Source organism: Amblyraja radiata, chromosome 31 (assembly GCF_010909765.2).
Source record: "Amblyraja radiata isolate CabotCenter1 chromosome 31, sAmbRad1.1.pri, whole genome shotgun sequence".
Lineage (NCBI taxonomy): Eukaryota > Metazoa > Chordata > Chondrichthyes > Rajiformes > Rajidae > Amblyraja > Amblyraja radiata.
Genome location: NC_045986.1, coordinates 27,515,621 through 27,537,627, shown reverse-complemented (window position 1 = coordinate 27,537,627; position 22,007 = coordinate 27,515,621). Strand labels below are relative to the sequence as shown.

General features: G+C 44.7%; 1 protein-coding gene across 1 annotated transcript; it reads left to right on the top strand.

The window, feature by feature from the left end:
* The first annotated feature begins 649 nt into the window (after positions 1-649).
* Positions 650-8,870, top strand: b3galt6 (beta-1,3-galactosyltransferase 6). The gene is made up of 2 exons (XM_033048297.1): positions 650-1,175; positions 7,003-8,870. The coding sequence occupies exon 2, from the start codon at positions 7,037-7,039 to the stop codon at positions 8,024-8,026; it is 990 nt and encodes a 329-aa protein (XP_032904188.1). The 5' UTR covers positions 650-1,175; positions 7,003-7,036; the 3' UTR covers positions 8,027-8,870.
* The last annotated feature ends 13,137 nt before the right edge of the window (positions 8,871-22,007 follow it).

Genomic DNA, 22,007 nt, shown 5'->3' with positions numbered 1-22,007 from the left:
CTTGCCCCTTGATGAGAAGAACCTTTTTCACACAGAGAGTGGTGAATCTCTGGAACTCTCTGCCACAGAGGGTAGTTGAGGCCAGTTTATTGGCTATATTTAAGAGGGAGTTAGATGTGGCCCTTGTGGCTAAGGGGATCAGAGGGTATGGAGAGAAGGCAGGTACAGGATACTGAGTTGGATGATCAGCCATGATCATATTGAATGGCGGTGCAGGCTCGAAGGGCCGAATGGCCTACTCCTGCACCTAATTTCTATGTTTCTATGTTCTTGCCCTTGCCCCTTGTTCTTGCACTTGCTCTGGTTCCCCCGGTCACCGAGGGGGGAGCTGGCGAGCACGACACGGGCCTCCCGGCCACTGGGGGGCGAGCTGGTCCCTCCCAAGTCACCGGCAGTGGAAGAAGTGCCAGGACCAATGGCCAGGACTGCACTGCCTGGTCCTCCCGCCCGCTAGGGGGGAGCTGGCGAGTCCTCCCAAGTCACCGGTAGTGGATGAAGTGCCGGGACTACACTGCCTGGTCCTCCCGGCCGCTAGAGGGGAGCTGAAGAGTCCTCCCAAGTCACCGGCAGTGGAAGAAGTGCCAGGACTACAAATCTTGGACTACACTGCCTGGTCCTCCCGGCCTCTAGAGGGCGAGCTGGCGAGTCCTCCAGGCGATGGCGGGCGATGGAGGAAGGCGGGAGGAGGAGGCGGCGGCGGAGGCTGAGGCGGCCTGAAGGGGTGGCACCACGTCGATGGATGGACCGCCGTCTGCTGCGGAAATGCCGCTTGGTGCTCGCTGCGTCCTTCTTCAGGGGTCGGGGCCCGGGAACCTTCTGACCAAAGATCCTATAGCAGAGCTATAAGATCTTTGCCTCTGACTGTTGTAGTCGGCAGGGCAGTACTCTGCATATCGCCAACTTGGACAATTTCACATTTTTATTATCAAGCCAATTAATCAAGCCAATTATAACCTGCAAACCCGCACGTCTTTGGAGTGTGGGAGGAAACAGAAGTTCTCGGAGAAAATCCGCGCATATCACGGGGAGAACGTACAAACTCCACACAGACAGCGCCCGCAGTCGGGATCGAACCTGGGTCTCTGGCGCTGCCGGCAGAGGAGACGGACGGAGCCGTCTGGACAACCGCGGGGTGGTCGTCGGCCTCGCTCGGCCCGCAGTCAATGGAACGCTGAGTAAGACTCAATATTGCACACCTTTCATCAAAATAAACAATTCTGTATTGACAAAAGCAGAAATGCTGACATTTGCAGCCCTAGGATTAATGCTGCACTATTGTGCTGTCATGAATAATAATGCCTTAAAATGACAATACTGCATTACTGTAAATAACACTTAAGTTGAATTAATAACGGTGCAATGTCTTGTTTTAATAACATCCCTATATAATACTTAATTGCTTGAAATAATACGTCATGTACTGGAATAGTCATGTACTGGAATAATATTGCAAATACCTAAATAATATTATGGTGCCCTAAACACTGCATTGTGTGTATTTTAAATCATTAAATTACAAGATGTGAGTGTTTGCAGCAGAGCCAATGTCTATTTTCCCCATCTTTTGTTGCCCTTGATACAAGGTGGTAACAACAATGAACTGTGGTGGGCCTTTTAGTGTAGATGTCTCCACAGTGTTGGGTAGGGACTTCGAGGGCTTAAAGAATGGTGGTAGATTTCTGAGTGGATGATGAGTGACTTGGAGGAGAGCTTGCAGCTGATGTTTCTATGCTCTTTGTTGCCCTTGAATTGTTGGTGAAGGAAGACGCTTCTGCAGTACAGTACTTATGGATGACAAGTAACTGCAGTGTGACAATGGTGGATGAACTGCCATCAAGCAGACTGTTTATTTATACTAGATGGTGTTGAGATGCTTTAATGTTGTAACTGAACTCTAGAGGATTCTTTGGAATTCTCTCCCAAGAGGTTGTGAAGGTTTGGGGAATGGATTTTTTTGACATTAAGGCCTCTTTCGCCCCATCGAACTTTCCCCTCACCCTCCCCCTTAACCCTCTATTGTTCTGCTTCCATGCCATCTCGCTGCATGCAAGAGTGAAAATTGACCAATGATTGATAATCCCTCCTTCGGTCCCATATTAACTGCCATAGTGTCACACAGCATAGAAACAGGCCCTTCAGCCCAACTTGTCCATGCTGACCAAGATGCCCCCTCGATGCTAGTCCCACCTGACCTCTCCGATCCATGGACCCGTCCAAATGGCTTTTTTAAGTTTTTAATAGTATTGGGACTCTCTGCAAAACCCTCCCTTTATACCTTGGGATGGCACACGGGAGCATCAGAAAACAATGATTTTAAAGCAGAAATTAAAAAAAAACAGCCATTATCCGAAGTAAATATGCTGAAACGGTGTTCAACCTGAAGAATTAACCTAATTTCTCTTCCCACAGATGTAGGTTGTCCTGCTGAATATATCCAGCATTCTATTTTTATTTCAGATTTTAAAGGGGAATTGGGAGGTAATCAGGATTATTCATGAGAATGCTGTGTTCTGTAGGATTTATTAATATCTAGCATTCAACAAAACTAAGCACAATCCAGGGATATCCTGTCGTAATATTTCGGAGAGTGCAGTGTTATTAGGTGTATTCCTAAATATACAAAACTTTCAGCAGTTTTCCTGTAAATTCCATCCACATCTTTCACTGGAATTCACAACCTTTGTACATGCACTGCCGTGTTTGATCCTCCAATTGAGTTCTGCCCCATCAGAGCACGGACGCTGTCCCAGTCAACGTTATTTAAAAATTCTTCTGATTGTGGAGTACAAACTCTCTTTGCCCTTCCCCACTTCTTTAATATCTTTGACGTGGTCAGTGCCACCATCCTCTGCAGCCCCTCTCCATTCCCAGCATGTTAGAAATGCCCCTCCTTGTGGCTAGATTGTCTCGTGAAGTGACGTTCCTGCACTGCCTTGCTGGTTGCCCCTCGATCCTTCAAGGAGTCTTGAGTGAAATTGCCAAGAAGTGTGGATAAAGAAGCACAAGACAAAGTGCATACATTTGGGTGTAATGTGTATTTAGGTGATCTTCCCCCTCACACTCCCTACCTTCTCCCTTCTGCCATCAACTCCCCAATCAATCCTATTAATCTTGCACAGCTGTATGTCCAAGATCCAGTATCATCTTCAGACCCGGTAACAAACCATTTTGTTCTTGTCCCTTTTCCTTTAGTTTACTTTAGAGATACTGCGTGGAAACAGGCCCTTCAGCCCACTGAGTCCATGCCGACCACCGATCCCCGCACACTAACACTATCCTTCACAAGCTGGGACAATTTATAATCATACCAAGCCAATTAACCTACAAACCTGCATGTCTTTACGGTGTGGGAGGAAAACGGAGATCCAGGAGAAAACTCGCATGGAGAACGCACAAACTCGGTACAGGCAGCATCCGTAGTCAGGATTGAACCCGGGTCTCTGGCGCTGTAAAGCAGCAACTCTACCGCTACGCCACTGTGCCGCCCACAAGGCAGGCTGTTGGCTCTTTCCTGGTGAACAGCATACGAGTATTCGCAGTGTCCCATTTGACCCTGAGCTGAGGTTTGGACATCATCAGACACACTGCCTGCTTCCAGTTCTGGCAGAATACTTTGCTCCATTGAACAGCGCTGCTGATCTGTTGTCATAAATAACAGCGTTCCAGTGAAATATTACTATGTTGCTCGGTCAAATATGACCACTGTCTCCTCTTTGGTGGTGATGTGATGTATGAAATAACATTACTGTGCTGCATTGAATACGAATGCTTTGCTGCACTGTAAACTGTTACAATCTCGTGCTTTGGTATTGGATCACCAGATTAAATGTGTTAGATCACATTTAATAAGAATGCTCGTACGTGTAAAATTCAGCATTCAAACCACTGCGGCCTTCAGTCAGGAAGACATGTCGGGTGAGACCATTCTTTTCACTGCTGTATTTATTAAATGAGGAAGGGATAGCTGGGTTGGAAGCAATTTAAGAAATCCTTTCAGAACGTATGTCAAGCAGACATAAATTTTGATGGTAGACACAAAAAGCTGGAGTAACTCAGCGGGTCAGACAGCGTCTCTGCAGAAAAGTAATAGGTGACGTTTCAGGACAAGACCCTTCTTTCGTCCTGAAACATTAACTATTCCTTTTCTTTAGAGATGCTGTCTGACACTCTTAGTTATTCCAGCTTTTTGCGTCTATCTTCGAAAGTTTAATCCAGCATCAGCAGTTCCTACACATAAATTCTGTTGGGATTTCTGAACATTGTTATGGACCTGTCCTGATTTAATTAGTATCCCACTTGACGTGCACTTATCTCTCCTTACAATGTCGACGGCACTTTCAACCTACGCATGATCTGATGCAAACTGATTGATCAGTTGAGAAAGGGATAAGATCAGCAGCTTTTTTTTTTTCTTCAGGATTTAATGATCTAAACAAATCTCTCTCAATGTGTTTAAGAAGGAAATGCAGATGCTGGAAAATCGAAAGTACACAAAAAAGCTGGAGAAACTCAGCGGGTGCAGCAGCATCTATGGAGCGAAGGAAAAAGGCAACGTTTCGGGCCAAAACCCTTCTTCAGTCTGAAGAAGAGTTTTTGCCCGAAAAGGTTGCCATTTTCCTCTCTCTTAATGTGACCTTGGTAACATTACCATTTACTTCTGTTACAATATAGCTTTTGGGAATGTGATCACTGTGACCATGTAACCAGATTATAGATACAAATGTTAATACATGCAAGGCTGATGGTTTTGAACTGCAATAATTCTTGTCCCTTCCCTGATAACTCTTCCATTCATCTCACATTAATTATATTGCACTTGCAGTTTTTGGGGTTTCTGGTTGCCTGTATCCCCCAACTCATACTTGGACACAAGCATCAGAGACTGAGTGGAATTGTTTTGGGATGTTATGCACAAGCCTGTTGATAGCTGCCTTTCACCAATTTCTAGCAAACAATAGGGGCTACGACATTGCAGTCTAACCCTTGCTATTTGACCCTCCCTCCCTCGTTTCATTTCCTCAAGTGTGGGATGATGGGGTTCGACTCCACTAACCTTTAGTTTCATTTAGTCTAGAGATACAGGCACCAAGTCCACGCCGCCCAGCGATCCCCATACATTAACACTATCCTACAATCTTTACCGAAGCCAATTAAACTACAAACTTGTACGTATTTGGAGTGTGGGAGAAAACCGGAGCACCCGGGAGAAACCCACGTAGTCACAGGACACCAACTCTGTACAGACAGCACCTTTGGTCAGGATCAAACCATGATCTCTGGCGCTGTAAAGTAGCAGCTCGACTGCTGTGCCACTGTGCCGCCCTGCCACAAAGTGAGAACCTGTTTTCACTGTTTCATTGTAAAATGTCCTGTCAAATTGACAGCAGTGCAGAATGGAGGAATTTGAATCTCCAGTGTCTGTGTTACTGCAGGGACTACAATTCTGAAGATGCTCATTGCCTCTAATGCACATCGAGGTCCTCAGGCCGTGGAAGTGGATGTTTAAATGCAAGTTGTCTTATTTGTACGTGCCGTGGAAAGATTCTTTTTAAAGACATTTCTGGAAGAAACTGCCTGTTAGTCACAGCTTGAGGGTCTCTCAAATGGATCAGGAAATCAGACGTAGCACAGATCCTGAAAATCAATTGCTCGTCTTTTTTTTTGCCAAGACTATGGGCGCAACGATGCTGTCGTTGCAACCTCTCAAATATCATCCAGCATTGTGCTGATTATAGACACAAATAGCTGGAGTCACTCAGCGGGTCTGAAGAAGGGTCTCATCCCGAAATGTCACCTATTCCTTTTCTCCAGGGAATGCTGTCTGACCCGCTGAGTTACTCCAGCTTTTTGTGTCTATCTTCGATTTAAACCAGCATCTGCAGTTCCTTCCTACACATTGTGTTCATTATGTTCATTTAATGAGTTTGCAGTAGTGAGAAAGAGGGTTTATAGTGCAAGTGATAGCCCTTCGGCCAAAGCAATTCCCACTCAGCCTTTTATTCTGATCTCCATTCTCAACATATGAGTGTATCTCTGTGGATTTTTTTTCTGGTGTATGTGCTGCCTATAATAAAAGTAATTAGTCCATTTCCACTGAATTTCCCAGTAAGCTAATTGACATCATTTTGACATGCTCTATATAATAGGGAGTTATATCTGCTGTCTCCTCAGTGACTTGCATAACGGATCCAATAAGCAGGTTGGGTGGGTTGAACCTGCTCCAATTTTGGGTGGATTTAGCAATAGTCAGTCAGAAGTTATGGGTGGGAGGTATAAAGACCTCATAACAGTAGTCACAAGAAGGAAAGATTATAAGTCAAGGAATGGGGCTTGTCGCATAGGTATTACAATAATCAAAGAGATTTTAACCGTATAGATTGGCCAAACCAAATTAGTTTAAAAATACATTGTGGAAACGGGCCCTTCGGCCCACCTAGTCCGCGACAACCAGCAATACCCACACACTAACGCTATCCTACATAAACTTGGGATCATTTACAGTTATACCAAGTCAAATAACCTACAGTACGCAAGGCAGCGAATCTACTGCTGTGCCACCATGCAAGTCCTGGCTTGTGTAACTTCATAGAGTATTTGGAATGTTTTTTTAAGCTAACGGAATAACCTGCCAGGAAGCGGGTTACTTTAGATTTGACATTGTGCAATGGTTAATTGATTAATCTCTTGATTGGGAACTACAAGCCACTTCCTACACATGAGAAATAATTTATAGAGGCCAATTAACCTACAAACCCGCACGTCTTTGAGCTGTGGGTGGAAACTGGAACCCCCCAGAGGAAACCCACCTGGCCACAGGGAGAACGTGCAAACTCCATATAGACAGCAGCAGGGGTAAGGATCAAACCAAGGTCTCTGGCGCTGCGAGTCGGCAGCTCTACTAGCCGCCCCAGGTGGTTAGTGACAGAATATAAAACAATTTTACAATGTGAAACATTGCTGCTCTTTGTAATATTAAATCAGCTTTTTTTTCTTCCCCTCCAGCTGAAGGCACTCCAGAGAGCCAAGCACCTTCACAATGAATCTAGCCCGACTTGTCTGTCGACACAAAACAGCCCTTGGTATTGGCACCTTGTCCATGTTTGCACTGATGTTACTTTACCTGGCCAAATGCACCTTGGAGACGCTGACTCCGGGCTTGCCTCACGCGCTGGAGAGGCGAGCGGAAGTTCAAGGCCAGAGCAGGGCCAAGGGATTCTCAGCCTTTCTCGTGCTGCTGATCACCACTGGCCCAAAGTACACCGAGAGGAGGAGCATCATCAGGAGCACGTGGCTGGCTAACCGGGACTCCGAAATACTCCCGTACTTTGCCATCGGCACCAGTGGGCTCACACCAGACGAGGTTCAAAACCTGGAGCAGGAGAACAGTCGCCATCATGATCTACTGCTACTCCCGGACTTAAAGGACTCGTATGAGAACCTTACCAACAAGATTCTTCACATGTACGCATGGCTAGACCAAAATGTGGACTTTAAGTTTGTCCTGAAAGCAGATGACGACACATTTGCCAGGTTAGATATAATTAAAGAAGAACTGAAAGCAAAAGAGCCAAAGAAACTCTACTGGGGTTTCTTCTCTGGACGAGGAAGAGTTAAATCAAATGGAAAATGGAAGGAGAGCACTTGGGTACTGTGTGACTATTATTTGCCTTATGCTCTTGGAGGTGGGTACGTTCTCTCTTCTGATATCGTGCACTACATTCACATTAACATTGATTATCTGAAGGTCTGGCAGAGCGAGGACGTGTCTTTGGGTGCTTGGTTGGCACCAATCGATGTCAAACGCATCCACGACCCACGGTTTGACACTGAGTACAAGTCGCGCGGGTGCAACAACAGGTACATCGTGACGCACAAGCAGAGTATCGAGGACATGCTGGAGAAACAGCAGACACTCCAAAGGGAAGGGAAACTGTGCAAAGAGGAGGTCAAAGTAAGACTCTCGTACATCTACGATTGGTATGTCCCGCCATCTCAGTGCTGCCAGCGAAAGGATGGCATCCCCTGATCTTCAACGTAGCCCTGGCAAGGAGAACTCACTGAGACCTGTTTGGAGAATTGAAAGTGGTGGAGTGGATGTCAGTGCAGGAAATCTCTCTGTGAAAGGGACTCCAGCACCATTGTTCCGTACTTTGCCCACACATTGGTCTTTTCCTAATTTCGAGTCTGCGAGATTGCACATTTGGTGTTTTTTTCCCCAAAAGGCACAAAGCTGCTGTTCTTCCTGATCAGAGTGGAGAATAGGTCATTATAGTGCCACGGATTCAATCCCTGTCTGACTCCCATCGCAGACAGGCTTTACATTGATGTACAATGCCATCCTTTCTCATCGTTTCTGGGTGCAAATGGGGCACTGAAGAATTCCTGGTGTTAACTTATTCCAACAGTTGTTACTGAGAGGTCCCTGACTCCTTTGTACTTCTATTTAATTGCACAAGAGCCAAAAACTCTAGGATTTGTCTAAATCAACAATGGTAAATGAAAAAATATTTGCGTGTATGCATATGCATCTCTGTTTATAATTGGGTATAAATTAGCAACATATTTGGGTAGAAGCCTTTGGCTTGACTGAGCCTTGCATTTTGTTGATTTGTTCTTGTCCAGTTAGAATTTGCTCTCAACTGACAATGTTCCCATCTCGCAAGTAAAATTTACTAAACTAAATGCTGGTTTTAAACTCGGGCAGCAACACATTCTTGTTTTAAAACAAAGAGATTGGAGTCCAGGTTAAATTGTATAAAATGTTGCAATAGTGCCCTCCATAATGTTTGGGACAAAGGCCCATCATTTATTTATTTGCCTCTGTACTCCACAATTTGAGATTTGTAATAGAAAAAAATCACATGTGGTTAAAGTGCACATTGTCAGGTTTTAATAAAGGCCAATTTTATACATATTGGTTTCACCATGTAGAAATTACAGCAGTGTTTATACATAGTCCCCCCATTTTTCAGGGCACCATAATGTTTGGGACACAGCCATGTCATATAAATGAAAGTAGTCATGTTTAGTATTTTGTTGCATATCCTTTGCATGCAATGACTGCTTGAAGTCTGCGATTCATGGATATCACCAGCTGCTGGGTGGCTTCTCTGGTAATGCTCTGCCTTGTTTTGGGGGCTAGTCCCCTTCAGTTTTCTCTTCAGCATATAAAAGGCATGCTGAATTGGGTTCAGATCGGGTGATTGACTTGGCCATTCAAGAATTTACCATTTTTTAGCTTTGAAAAACTCCTTTGTTGCTTTAACAGTATGTTTGGGATCATTGTCTTGCTGTAGAATGGTTCTTGGTTCTTCTTGGTTTCTTGGTTCTCCAAAATATTCCAAATAGAATTTAAACTGGAGGTGGGCCAGCCAATGAGTTTTGAGGCATTTGTTTGAACTTGAGCAGATAGGATGTGTCTATACACTTCAGAATTCATTATGCTACTACCATCAGCAGTTGTATCATCAATTAAGATAAGTGAGCCAGTACCTTCAGCAGCCATACATGCCCAGGCCATAACACCCCCACCACTGTGTTTCACAGATGAGGTGGTATGCTTTGGATCTTGGGCAGTTCCTTCTCTTCTCCATACTTTTCTCTTGCCATCACTCTGATATAAGTTAATCTTCTTCTCATCTGTCCACAAGACCTTTTTCCAGAACTGTGATTGCTCTTTTAAGTACTTCTTGGCAAACTGTAACTATTTTTGCAGCTAACCAGTGGTTTACATCTTGCAGTGTAGCCTCTGTATTTCTGTTCATGAAGTCTTCTGCGGATAGTGGTCATTGACAAATCCACACATGACTCCCGAAGAGTGTTTCTGATCGGTTGGACAGGTGTTTGTGGACTTTTCTTTATTATAGAGAGAATTCTTCTGTCATCAGCTGTGGAGGTTTTCCTTGGCCTGCCAGTCCCTTTGCGATTAGTAAGCTCATCAGTGCTCACTTTCTTCCTAATGATGTTCCAAACAGTTGTTTTTGGTAAGCCTAAGGTTTGGCTGATGTCTCTCTAACAGTTTTATTCTTGTTTCTCTGTCTCATAATGGCTTTGACTTTCATTGGCACAACTTTGGCCCTCGTGTTGATAAACAGCAATAGAAGTTTCCAAAGCTGATGGAAAGACTGGAGGAAAGACTAGGTGCTGAGCTCTCTTATACCTGCATTAAGGAGGCAATTAAACACACCTGAGCAATTACAAACACCTGTGAAACCATGTGTCCCAAACATTATGGTGCCCTGAAATGGAGGGGGACTATGTATAAACACAGCTGTAATTTCTACACGGTGAAACCAAAATATATAAAAATGGCCTTTATTAAAACCTGACAATGTACACTTTAACTACATGTGATTTTTTTTTTTTCCTACTACAAATCTCAAATTGTGGAGTACAGAGGCAAATAAATAAATGACGGGTCTTTGTCCCAAACATTATGGACGGCACTGTATATTATCAATACGTCCAACTAAATTTGCATGGCAAATGTAGATGCAGGAATGCTGTTGTTGCATGGTTATATTGTTGGCATTGTCCTGCTTTACTTTTTGATCAGCTGCAGAAGTGTTTTGGCATTTATCTACCAATCTTTTGGATTTTGGAGGGTATGGGAAGGGGGTGGACATATTTTGCTGTCTTAACTTTGGGAGAATGAGATCTGGGTTTTCTCAATTCCCTGGAAACATTGGAATCCACATGCAAGTATTTTGTACAGGACTTGTGCTGTGCTGGTTTCAATGCATGTTATCAAAATGTTATCCTTTTTAGCTGTGGGTGATTATGGAAAGTGTTATTGTCAAATGGCATTTTAGAGAAACAAATAATTCAAATATCACAACAGACTTGGTGAATCCCATCAATTACTAAACTCCATAGATTTGGGGCTCTATTTTTCCTGATAATGTTCAGGTAAGCGTAAAATAATTAGGATATTTTGCAATTTCACATGCGTGCTTGCAAGCAGCAGCCAAGAATCTTCTGAAATAGGAAAATATATAATGAAAGCGTGGAAGAAATATGTGTGGGAAAACATATTTAAGACCTGCTGCACCTTGTGTAAGTGGAATGATTTTTATGTGTTGCTGTTTTTTCTCAGCATTTGGAGGTGTATTGGGTTTGATGCAACCTGAACAATATCCACACAGTGGCGCAGCGGTAGAATTGCTGCCTCACAGCGCCAGGAATCAATCCTGATTACAGGTGCTGTCTGGACGGAGTTTGTACGTTCTCCCTGTGACCAGCGTGGGTTTTCTCTGGGTGCTCCGGTTTCCTCCCACACTCCAAAGACCTACAGGTTTGTAGGTTAATTGGCTTGGAAATTGGAAATTGGAAATTGTCTCTATTGTGTGTAGGATAGTGTTAGTTTGGCACGGACTCGATGGGCCGAAGGGTCTGTTACCGCACTAAACACTAAAAAATCAGATTTGGATGTACTGGCCTTTTTAGCAACATCTATTAATGTCTGGTCTAAGAGCAAATTCAGGTTATTGCTTTCAGTTATAATCAGGCCCATTTACTCAAATAATGCCAACCCTTTTTCAATGCCACAGGAGACCTTGAAAAAGGATTGCAGCACAAACCAGTGCCAATTAATCAACAACATTGAACGTAAGATCTTGTAGGTTACCTTTCCATTAATCAGTGTGTATATAGAGGTGACATTACTCCTTGTAAGACCATTTTTTTTTTGCTCGTGTTTAGTGCAGGACTGTGATTGTTGGTAATTTAGTTGAAATGCAGGTGACAGCATCGCCATTTTTGGGTGGGGTTTCCCCACTCCTCGCACTTTATCTTGAAATACATGTTTTTTTAAACATTTTTGCCAATTTTGTTTGTAAATTGGGCTATTTTATTTGTACGAATATAATTAAATTGCGTTAGGAAGGGTTTTCTTTTGGGACAAGGATGCTCCTCAGACAAGGACAAAGGACATGTAAACAAATGGGGCAGTGTGATTTACACACCCTGACTGATGGGAACACTTTCCTTGTCTGTAGAACTGGAATTAGTAGATGAAGAACATTGATATTCGCTCCAACTTGTGAATCTGACCAGGTTCTCACTCTTTTAGCTTTTCAACGTATTTAAAATATGTATGAAATTAAACTTGCAAGCGCACTGAGTCTTAAGACAGCCAATGTACAAAATGCCTCTCGTGCGGACCTGTGTCAATCACTGTGCCACTCGGTTGAAATTTCCGCCTGCTGTGAAATATTTCTAAAGAGTAAATAATGTGAGTGAGTGGCATTTAAGAGACTTTTGGATAGGCGCATGGATATGGAGGAATATTGGTCGTGCAGGCAGAGGAGATTAGTTTAACTTGGCATCATGTTCAACACAGACATTGTGTGTTGTAGAGCCTGTGCTGTACTGTTCTATGTTTTAGGTGTGAAAATTAAATGTAATTTTATTTATTTTCCATAAAACGTACAGATTATTTCTTGTAATAAAGTGCTGGTTAATCATGCTCGATCCGGAATAGTCACTTTCAATCCGGAATAATTTAAAGTTAAATAACAAAAGCGTTGCTAATGGTGTGTCAAAGTTATTATGGATGCTTAACTTATTTGGGTACCGCCATTCTTTAATGGCTCCAGCATTCCAACATAACGTTCCCATTATGTACTGTTATCATTCAAGCTATCTCGCCTACAATGCTCTAAAAAAAATCTCTTGAGTTGCAGCAGCTGCACTGCCTGCTACCTGCAGCATCACTAATGCATTCTGAGGGATGACAATGGCAACGTGTTCACCACTGCCGTAACCTTCTGGGTCCATGCTGCCACCTGAGACCTCAACAAAAGAAAAACTGGACAAATGATGTGGGTGCTTGGAAGTTTCCATGTGTGCATTGTAAGGAAGATGCTGCCTCAAAGAATGTTGAGCTGAAAACTGAGCTCTGAACAGATTTGTTGTGCACAACATAATCTACTAACTTTTTCAGTTGGATTCAGTGAGAAACTATTATCCTTGCCTCTGCTTGTGCATGTTTTAAAAACATTTCCATGTTCAGTCATTTGGTTGAAAATCCAGTACTTGAAGATTTATTTTCCATTGTATTTTGAACGTTATGTGCATTGTAATGTTATAGTGACGCATTTGGATTTTCATTGTAGTGCAAGTGTAGAAAGTTAATATTGCTTATCGATGGTAGCCTTTAACCGTACAACAATTTCAGTACGTATTTTAGTTCAGGAAAGGGAATCTATGCGTTTTTTTAAATGTCCTTGCACATCATCAGTATCGTTCATTAATTAATGTCAGTGGTTCTCAGCTTTGGTTCACAATTGATAAAGTAAGTGCACCTCGCCCCATAAAAGTCTGACAAAGGCACAGGCTGCATCCTCTGGAAAGCTTGGAGATTTTCATGGCACTAGATGTGCATGTTTTTTTTAAATATTCGTTTAGAGATACAGCATGGAAACAGGCCCTTTGGCCGGCGGAGTCAACGCAGCCATTCATCACCTATTTATACTATTTTTTTTGTTTTTTTTGTTATCCCACTTTCACGTCCACTTCCTAAATTCCAGGTGCAATTTACAGAGGCCAATTAACCAACAAACTCGCACGTCTTTGGAATGTGGGAGGAAACTGGAGCACACGGAGGAAACCCACGCGGTCACAGGGATGACGTGCAAACTCCACACACGCAGCACCTGAGATCAGGGCAGAACTCGGGTCTGTGGCGCTGTGAGGCAGCAGCTGTGTCACAGTGTCGGCTAATAACTTGAAATAGATTGAAAATTAACACGACCATAACAGTTGCAAATCTGTCAAAAGACAAAAGTCAAGCAGGTCAAAAGAGAAGCGTTAACTCTTTTTCCCTTTACACAGCGGCCTGACCTGTGCATTTCCAGCATTTTCTGTCACATTTTGTGGTCCTTTTAACTAAATTACTTATTATAAAAGCCCCTCAGACCACTGTACTCTTTGGCACAACAGTAGGTGCTGACTGTGTGGAGTGTCCCAGTTCCCAGTAGTCTGCACATCTCAGACTGACAACTGTGGTTCAATGGGGCTTGTATTGCCACGTGCAGATGCACAGTGACATTTTTACTTGCATACAATATTCTCATGCCCAAGCACTGCCTTGATTAGCAAGTGTACAGAAATAGTCTACTGAGCCCACAGGCAAGAGGTGCCATGTTTTGGCACCATTTTCAAAGTCCAATGGCGAATTAAATCCCTGAAGTGTTCCATGTAAAGCACGATGGACAGATGCAGCACCCAAACCTGAGAAGTTACGACTTCTAACTCAGTAAAAAAATAGAAATGGACATATTTAGAAGTTAAAGATGCAAACTAGTTTTGTAGGATTGACACAAAATGCTGGAGTAACTCAGCAGGTCAGATGGCATCTCTGGAGAGATGGAATAGTTGATGTCTCGGCTCATTCCTATTCCTAGTTTTCTAGGATCTTTGGTATTGGATTTCTCATTGAATTACATTGCTCACGAGGTTGAGGTCTGAACCGTTCTCTCGTATTGCATCTGTAATATGTAAAACACTTCCATATTCAAAGTTCCTTTTATCCTATTAACATTTTAACCACACCCTAATCCCAAATCTATTGAATGCTGCTGAATCTTGCACCCTTCTGTGGCCATAAGCTGCCTCTCAGCACGCTGCTATTGCTGCTGCTGCACCAATCATGATATAGAATAGCAAATCTGTCTATGGGCAGCCTGTGGCCATTGCCAACTGAAACCCATAATAAACCCAAGGATAGACACAAAATGCTGGAGTAACTCAGCGGGACAGGCATCATCTCTGGATAGAAGGAATGGATAACGTTTCGGGACAGAGTCTGAAGAAGGGTCTCGACCTGAAATGTCACCCATTCCTTCTATCCAGAGATGCTGCCTGGCCCACTGAGTTACTGCAGCATTGTGTGTCTGTCTTTTGTGTAAACAAGCATCTGCAGTTCCTTCCTACATAAACCCAAGGGGCTGTACCGCTGACTAGAACTTCACTAACACTGGTTACCGGACTTGGTGGGTGCAGTTTGAAGGGGTAGGACTACCTTGAAACAAATTGGACAGTATTACAGAAGTATTATGCAGTGACTTTAATGAACTGATATAAAATGCAATGGTGTGTTTATTGAAAAATGCTGAAATCATGACAAAACGATATTGTTTAAATACCTGTATTGTGATCACTAAATTAAAACTTAAGTATGTGCACCCATTGTGATGGTTTATTATTCCCTCTGCCATTATTCTCTCCACCCCTCCAATCGCCATCACTACTACCTTAACACTGTGTGTTTATTTTGCAAGCAGTGAATAGAATACACTATTTCCTCCCCACCCCCACCTGTATTCAACCATCACTTCCCAGGCTTTGTCCTGTCCCAACTCATTTCCGGCTTTCTCTCCCCACTACAAACTGTCGAAAGAAGGGCCCTGATCCGAAAAGTCACCTATCCATGTCCTCCAGAGATGCTGCCTGACAGTTGGAGTTACTGCGAACAGGTCCCCAGGGCTCACAGTGCCCTTGCAGAACATGATCTCTCCATTCCCTGCTCATTCAGCAGGCTATTTTAAAAGCTTCTTAAATGCTGCTGTTGCATGTACTTCCACCAGAGGAGATTAGTTTAATTTGACTTCTTTGTGCTGAGCTACAGCAAAGGAATGTAACACCTCCAACATATCAGTAGAGAACACCAGATTGCAAGTGCCAATTTCCACACAGTATTACGCAAGGAAACCAGAAATCGTTATAGTGTAATCGATTGAGGTTACAAAGTCCTTACAATTGAGGTTTTGAATTTTGCAACTTTCACAAACGGTCAGGATGCCCACTGCGTTGGGGACGACAGATGGCACAATGGGCTAAGTGTTCGGCTGGCAACCAGAAGGTAGCCGGTTCGAATCCCGCTTGGAGTGCATACTGTCGTTGTGTCCTTGGGCAAGACACTTCACCCACCTTTGCCTGTGTGTGAGTGATTGGTGATGGTCGGAGGGGCCGTAGGCGCAGATTGGCAGCCACGCTTCCATCAGTCTGCCCCAGGGCAGCTGTGGCTACAGAAGTAGCTTACCACCACCGAGTGTGACTGAGGAGTGAATGAATAATGCGATGTAAAGCGCCTTGAGTATTAGAAAGGCGCTATATAAATCCCATCCATTATTATTATTATTCATTGCCAAAAACAGCACAGATCTATAACGTCAAGGCAACTGATGTCCGTTGCCCAAGATCCATTAGTGTGATTAGGAAATACAATGATGAAGTTTTCCTGCTATTTGTTGCATCTTGCCAATGAGTTCGCCATAGCCCTTTCTGCCCATAATGCCTGTACTGAACATGATGCCAAGACCAACTCTCATGACAATAGACAATAGGTGCAGGAGTAGGCCATTTGGCCCCATTTGGCCCTTCGAGCCAGCACCGTCATTCAATGTGATCATGGCTGATCATCCCCAATCAGTACCCCGTTCCAGCCTTCTCCCCATATCCCCTGACTCTGCTATTTTTAAGAGCCCTATCTAGCTCTCTCTTGAAAGCATCCAGAGAACCTACCTCCACCGCCCTCCGAGGCAGAGAATTCCACAGACTCACCACTCTCTGTGAGAAAAAGTGTTTCCTCGTCTCCGTTCTAAATGGCCTACTCCTTTTTCTTAAACTGTGGCACCTGGTTCTGGACTCCCCCAACATCGGGAACCAGTTTCCTGCCTCTAGCGTGTCCAAGCCCTTAACAATCATCTGCCTGCACATACCCATAGCCCTGCATAGCTACAGTATGTGCCTATCCAAAAATCTCTTCAATGCCACTTTCCTGTTTGCCTCCACCGTCACCCTTGGCAGCGCATTCCAATCATTCACCACCCTCCGTGTCCACTTACCCCACATATCTCCTTTAAACTTTGCCTCACCTTAAAGCTATGTCCTTTGGTGTATATTCCCACCCTGGGGTAAAAGGTTCTGACTGTCTGCCCTATCAATGCCTCTTATAATTTTATATACTTCTATCAGGTCTCCCCACGGGGTCAAGGAAATTATGTTCACGTCGCGGCCCTGTTTCCACCAATCTTTCCGCCACCACGCACAAGAAGCGACATGACAGACACCATTGTATGCAGATGCCGAGAAGTGTATTCAGCTCTGTCCACACACAAGACTTCTAATCTTGTGTGTGGACCTCCCCACAACCTCTGACGTTCCAGGAGAAACAATCCAAGTCTGTCCAACTTCACCCTGAAGCTAACACTCCCTAATCCATGCATCATACTGATAATGGATACAAAACTCAGCGGGTCAGGCAGCATCGCTGGAGAAGAGGAATAGCCATGGGATAGACCTCCACTTTCTCTCTCCCCTGACTCAGACTTAAAAATGGTCTCGACCCGAAACGTCACCTCATCCTTTTGCCTGACCCGCTGAGTTACTCCAGCATTTTGTGTCTATCTTTGGTGTAAACAAGCATCTGCAGTTCCTTCCTACACATCTGGTAAACCTACTCTGCACAATTCAGTCTCTCTTTAAAAAAAAAGATTTAATATGAGAGACAAACTGTTTTATTAATCAGTAGATGACGGATTGAAGACCGGGTATGATAAGAATTACTGATACCACGGGTAATACTTAATATTCACAGACTGTTAACACCAAATTATATGCTTGCTCTGTTCCACTCTGGTGAATCATCCTCCTTAACGTTTAGTTTAGAGATACAGTGCAGAAACAAGCCCTTCGGCCCACTGAGTCAGCACCCTTCAGTGATCCCCGAACACTAATACTATCCTACACACACTAGGGACAATTTACACTTATATCAAGCTAATTAACATACAAACCTGTACGTCTTTGGAGTGTGGGAGGAAACCGAAGATCTCAGAGAAAACCCACGTGGTCACAGGGAGAATGTACAAACTCTGTACAGCCAGCACCCGTAGTCGGGATCGAACCCAGGTCTCTGGCGCTGTAAGTGCGGCAACTCTGCCGCTGCACCACTGTGCCGTTCGGGATGGAGATCACTTTACAGATTCAGACGGACAGAGGTCTCAGAAGCCACAGTTAGTTGGACAATGTAGATATGCAGATGAATTGTAGAGTCTTGAATAAATTATCTTTTAGATGCAATTGAAACATCGAGATATTGATCCTGGGTTCATGGAATGAACTGCCAGAGTTTACCTTAGTTCAGAGACACAGCATGAAAACAGACCCTGCGGTCCACTGAGCCCATGCTGACCATCGATCATCCGTTCACAATAGTGCCATGCTATCCCGTTTTCTCATCCACTCGATATACACGAGGAGCAATATACAGAGACCAATTAACCTACAAACCCACACGTCTTTGGATGTGGGAGGAAACCAAAGCACCCAGAGGAAACTTACACGACCACAGGCAGAGCGTGCAAACTTCACACAGATAGTATCCGGGGTCAGAATCAAACCCAGGTCCCTGGCAGTATGAGGCAGCAGCTCTACCAGCTGTGGCACCTTTCGTGGAGGAGGTAGTTGAGGTAGGCACCTTTCGGGCAGGTACATGGATAGGAAATATCCAGAGGGATATGGGCCAAATGCAGATGGGACTTCCCCATCCCACCACACTGCAACTGATGGTGCCCTCACCCACAGCACCCCCCCATTTCCTACTCATCTTCTCTCAGCTTGTCTCTCCCCAGCCAGAATAGGGAGAGTGTTCACCTTTCACCCCACCAGCCTTCACATCCAGCACACTATTCTTCGACATTACCACCAGCTACAATGCCACCGCATGTCACATCACCTCCTCCCTCCGCCTTCCACTCTCTCCCTGACTCCCGCTTAACTCATCCCTCCCCACTCATTCCTCTGTCTCCCCTGGCACTTCACCCTGAAACTGTAGGAGGTGCACCACCTGCCCCCGCTCTTCCACCCTCGTCAACATCCAGGGATCCAAACAACCCATCCAAGCAGCGATTCACCCAGCCCTTCTCCAACCTCGTCTGTTGCAATAGATGCTCTTTTCTTGACCTCCTCTACATCAGCGAGACCAGGCACGGAAATCGCTGTCGAAACATGCGGGGGATAAAATTTCTTGGCGGACACACGCTAGGCTTCGGCCTTGGGGCCTGTGGACGGTAACACCGGAAGCTGACCTGGTGGGTGACCGACTCCGAACTCCAGCAACAGCAGCCGAATCATGGGGCTTCAAGTGGCCCGTTCACGGGGTCTTTCATCGGCCAGCGAGGGGGTTCAACATCGGGAGCATCGATTACCTCGATGCAGCAGTTTGATATTAAGCCACGCCGGGCGCTGAAAGGCCCCATGAATGGGCCAATTCAGCCCTTAGAAAGCGTCTGATAAAGTCCGGATTACAAAACATGGGAGGGGGAATCGTCCCCACCTCTCAAAGCAGGGGGACACCCCCCCCCCCCCTGTCCCCCCCAGGATTTCTGCCCCTGAGCGAGACCAAATGCACATGGGGCAACCATTTCAAGTGAGCACCTGCGCTACCTCCACCCTGGCCACCTGGAGCTCCAGGTTGTGAGTCATTTAAATTCCCCTCCCCATTGCCACACTGACCTCGGCACGGAGGCTCAGCAGTAGTTCAGAGACCCAAGTTCGATCCTGACTACAGGTGCAATCCGCAAGGAGTTTATACGTTCTCCCCGTGACCACATGGGTTTTCCCTGAGAGGTCCGGTTTCCTCACACACTCCAAAGACGTACAGGTTTGTAGGTTAATTGGCTTGGTAAAATTGTAAATTGTCCTTAGTGTGTGTAGGGTTGTGTTAATGTTCGGGGATCGCTGGTCGGCGCAGACTCGGTGGGCCGAAGGACATGTTTCTGCGCTGTATCTCTAAACTAAATTAAACTATACTAAACTAAACTAAACTCTGCCAAGATGAAGCCAATTGCAAAATAGAGGAACAGTACCTCATATTCCATGGCGTAGTTTACAAATTATGGCATGACAATTTAATTCTCTAACATCAGCATCTGCGGAGTCTGTAAAAGGGTCCCGACCTGAAACATTGTCTGCATTCCCTCCACAGATGCTGCCTGATCTGCCGAGTTCCTCCAACACTTTGTGTTAAGCTCAAGATCCAGCATCTACAGTCATTTGTGTCTTCGTATTACCTCTTAGGCCACACCAGGGGTATCAAGTTCAGTTCTGCACGTCACACCTGAGCAACGACATAATAGTCTTCAAATGTTTACAGGAACGATGCCAGTAGTACAAGGGTTAAAGTACTCAAGTACATTATACGAACCAAGGATGTACTCCTGAAATTAGTACTCAAAAACTGAGAGAAAACAAGTTCATGATGTAGAAACAAGGAACTTCAGATGCCAGCTTTCAGATACAAAGTGCTGGAGTAACTCAGCGGCAGCAGCTCTGGAGAACATGGACAGGTGATATTTTAGGTAGCTTCCCTTCAACATGCCGACAAGAAGTTCCACTGGCTGGGAAATCTGAGAATATCGGGGGGGGGGAATCTCAGATCATATTGACATATTAGAAAGAGGGTCCCAACCCGAAACATCGCCCAGCCTAGGGTGCTAATGACTAGAAAAGCATCCCTCATTGACTGTGAGCTAATGTGTTAGAATATTTGAGAGTGAAGATACGATTGCTGGAAGTTTTGAATCACATGTAAGTCTGGCCAAAGATCTTATAGCTATAAGATCTTTGAGCCTGGCTGGGCAAGAAAAAAAACAGTGCAGTTCCTTTCCTTGCCTGGACTTGATGGCCCGAGCTATAGGGAGGTTGAGCAGACGAGGACACTATTTCTTGGAGTGCAGAAGGATGTGGAATGACTATAGAGGTATACAAAACTATGAGAGGAATAGATCAACTAAACACACAGAATATAGACACAAAAAGCTGGGGTAACTCAGCGGATCAGACAGCATCTCTGGACAAAAGGAATAGGTGATGTTTCGAATCGAGAGCCTTCTTCAGTCTGAAGAAAGTTCTCGAGCCAAAACGTCAGCGACTGAAATTAGGTGTATATTCCCCCTTTAAACCTGGTTCCTTGGACCCTTTAAACCTGGTTCCTTGGAGATGGGGGGGGGGGGGGGGTAGTGGTGCCCAAATATACTAGAGTATCTAGTACTAGCTCCTCCAGTATCTTTGGTGGTGCCATGTGTGGTGCCAAGTTTGGTGCCAAGTTAGAAACATAGAAAATAGGTGCAGGAGTAGGCCATTCGGCCCTTCGAACCTGCACTGCCATTCAATATGATCATGGCTGATCATCCAACTCAGTATCCTGTACCTGCATTCTCTCCATACCCCCTGATTCCTTTAGCCACTAGGGCCACATCTAACTCCCTCTTAAATATAGCCAATGAACTGGCCTCAACTACCTGTGTTTAAGAAGGAACTGCAGATGCTGGAAAATCGAAGGTACACAAAAAAGCTGGAGAAACTCAGCGGGTGCAGCAGCATCTATGGAGCGAAGGAAATAGGCAACGTTTCGGGCCAAACCTATTTCCTTCGCTCCATAGATGCTGCTGCACCCGCTGAGTTTCTCCAGCTTTTTTGTGTGGCCTCAACTACCTTCTGTGGCAGAGAATTCCAGAGATTCACCACTCTCTGTGTGAAAAATGTTTTCCTCATCTCGGTCCTAAAAGATTTCCCCCTTATCCTTAAACTGTGACCCCTTGTTCTGGACTTTTGCATCTTCCTGCATCTAGCCTGTCCAACCCCAATGTTGTTCAAAAGGGAACTGCAGATGCTGGAATATCGAAGGTACACAAAATTGCTGGGGAAACTCAGCGGGTGCAGCAGCATCTATGGAGCGAAGGAAATAGGCGACGTTTCGGGCCGAAACCCTTCTTCAGACGTCTGAAGAAGGGTTTCGGCCCGAAACGTTGCCTATTTATTCGCTCCATAGATGCTGCTGCACCCGCTGAGTTTCCCCTTAAGAATGTTGTAAGTTTCTATAAGATCCCCCCTCAAATCTTCTAAATTCTAGCGAGTACAAGCCGAGTCTATCCAGTCTTTCTTCATATGAAAGTCCTGCCATCCCAGCAATCAGTCTGGTGAACCTTCTCTGTACTCCCTCT

Bases quoted from the DNA above. Each gene is read 5' to 3' on its own strand.
- b3galt6 (XM_033048297.1), top strand. From the start codon at position 7,037: ATGAATCTAGCCCGACTTGTCTGTCGACACAAAACAGCCCTTGGTATT.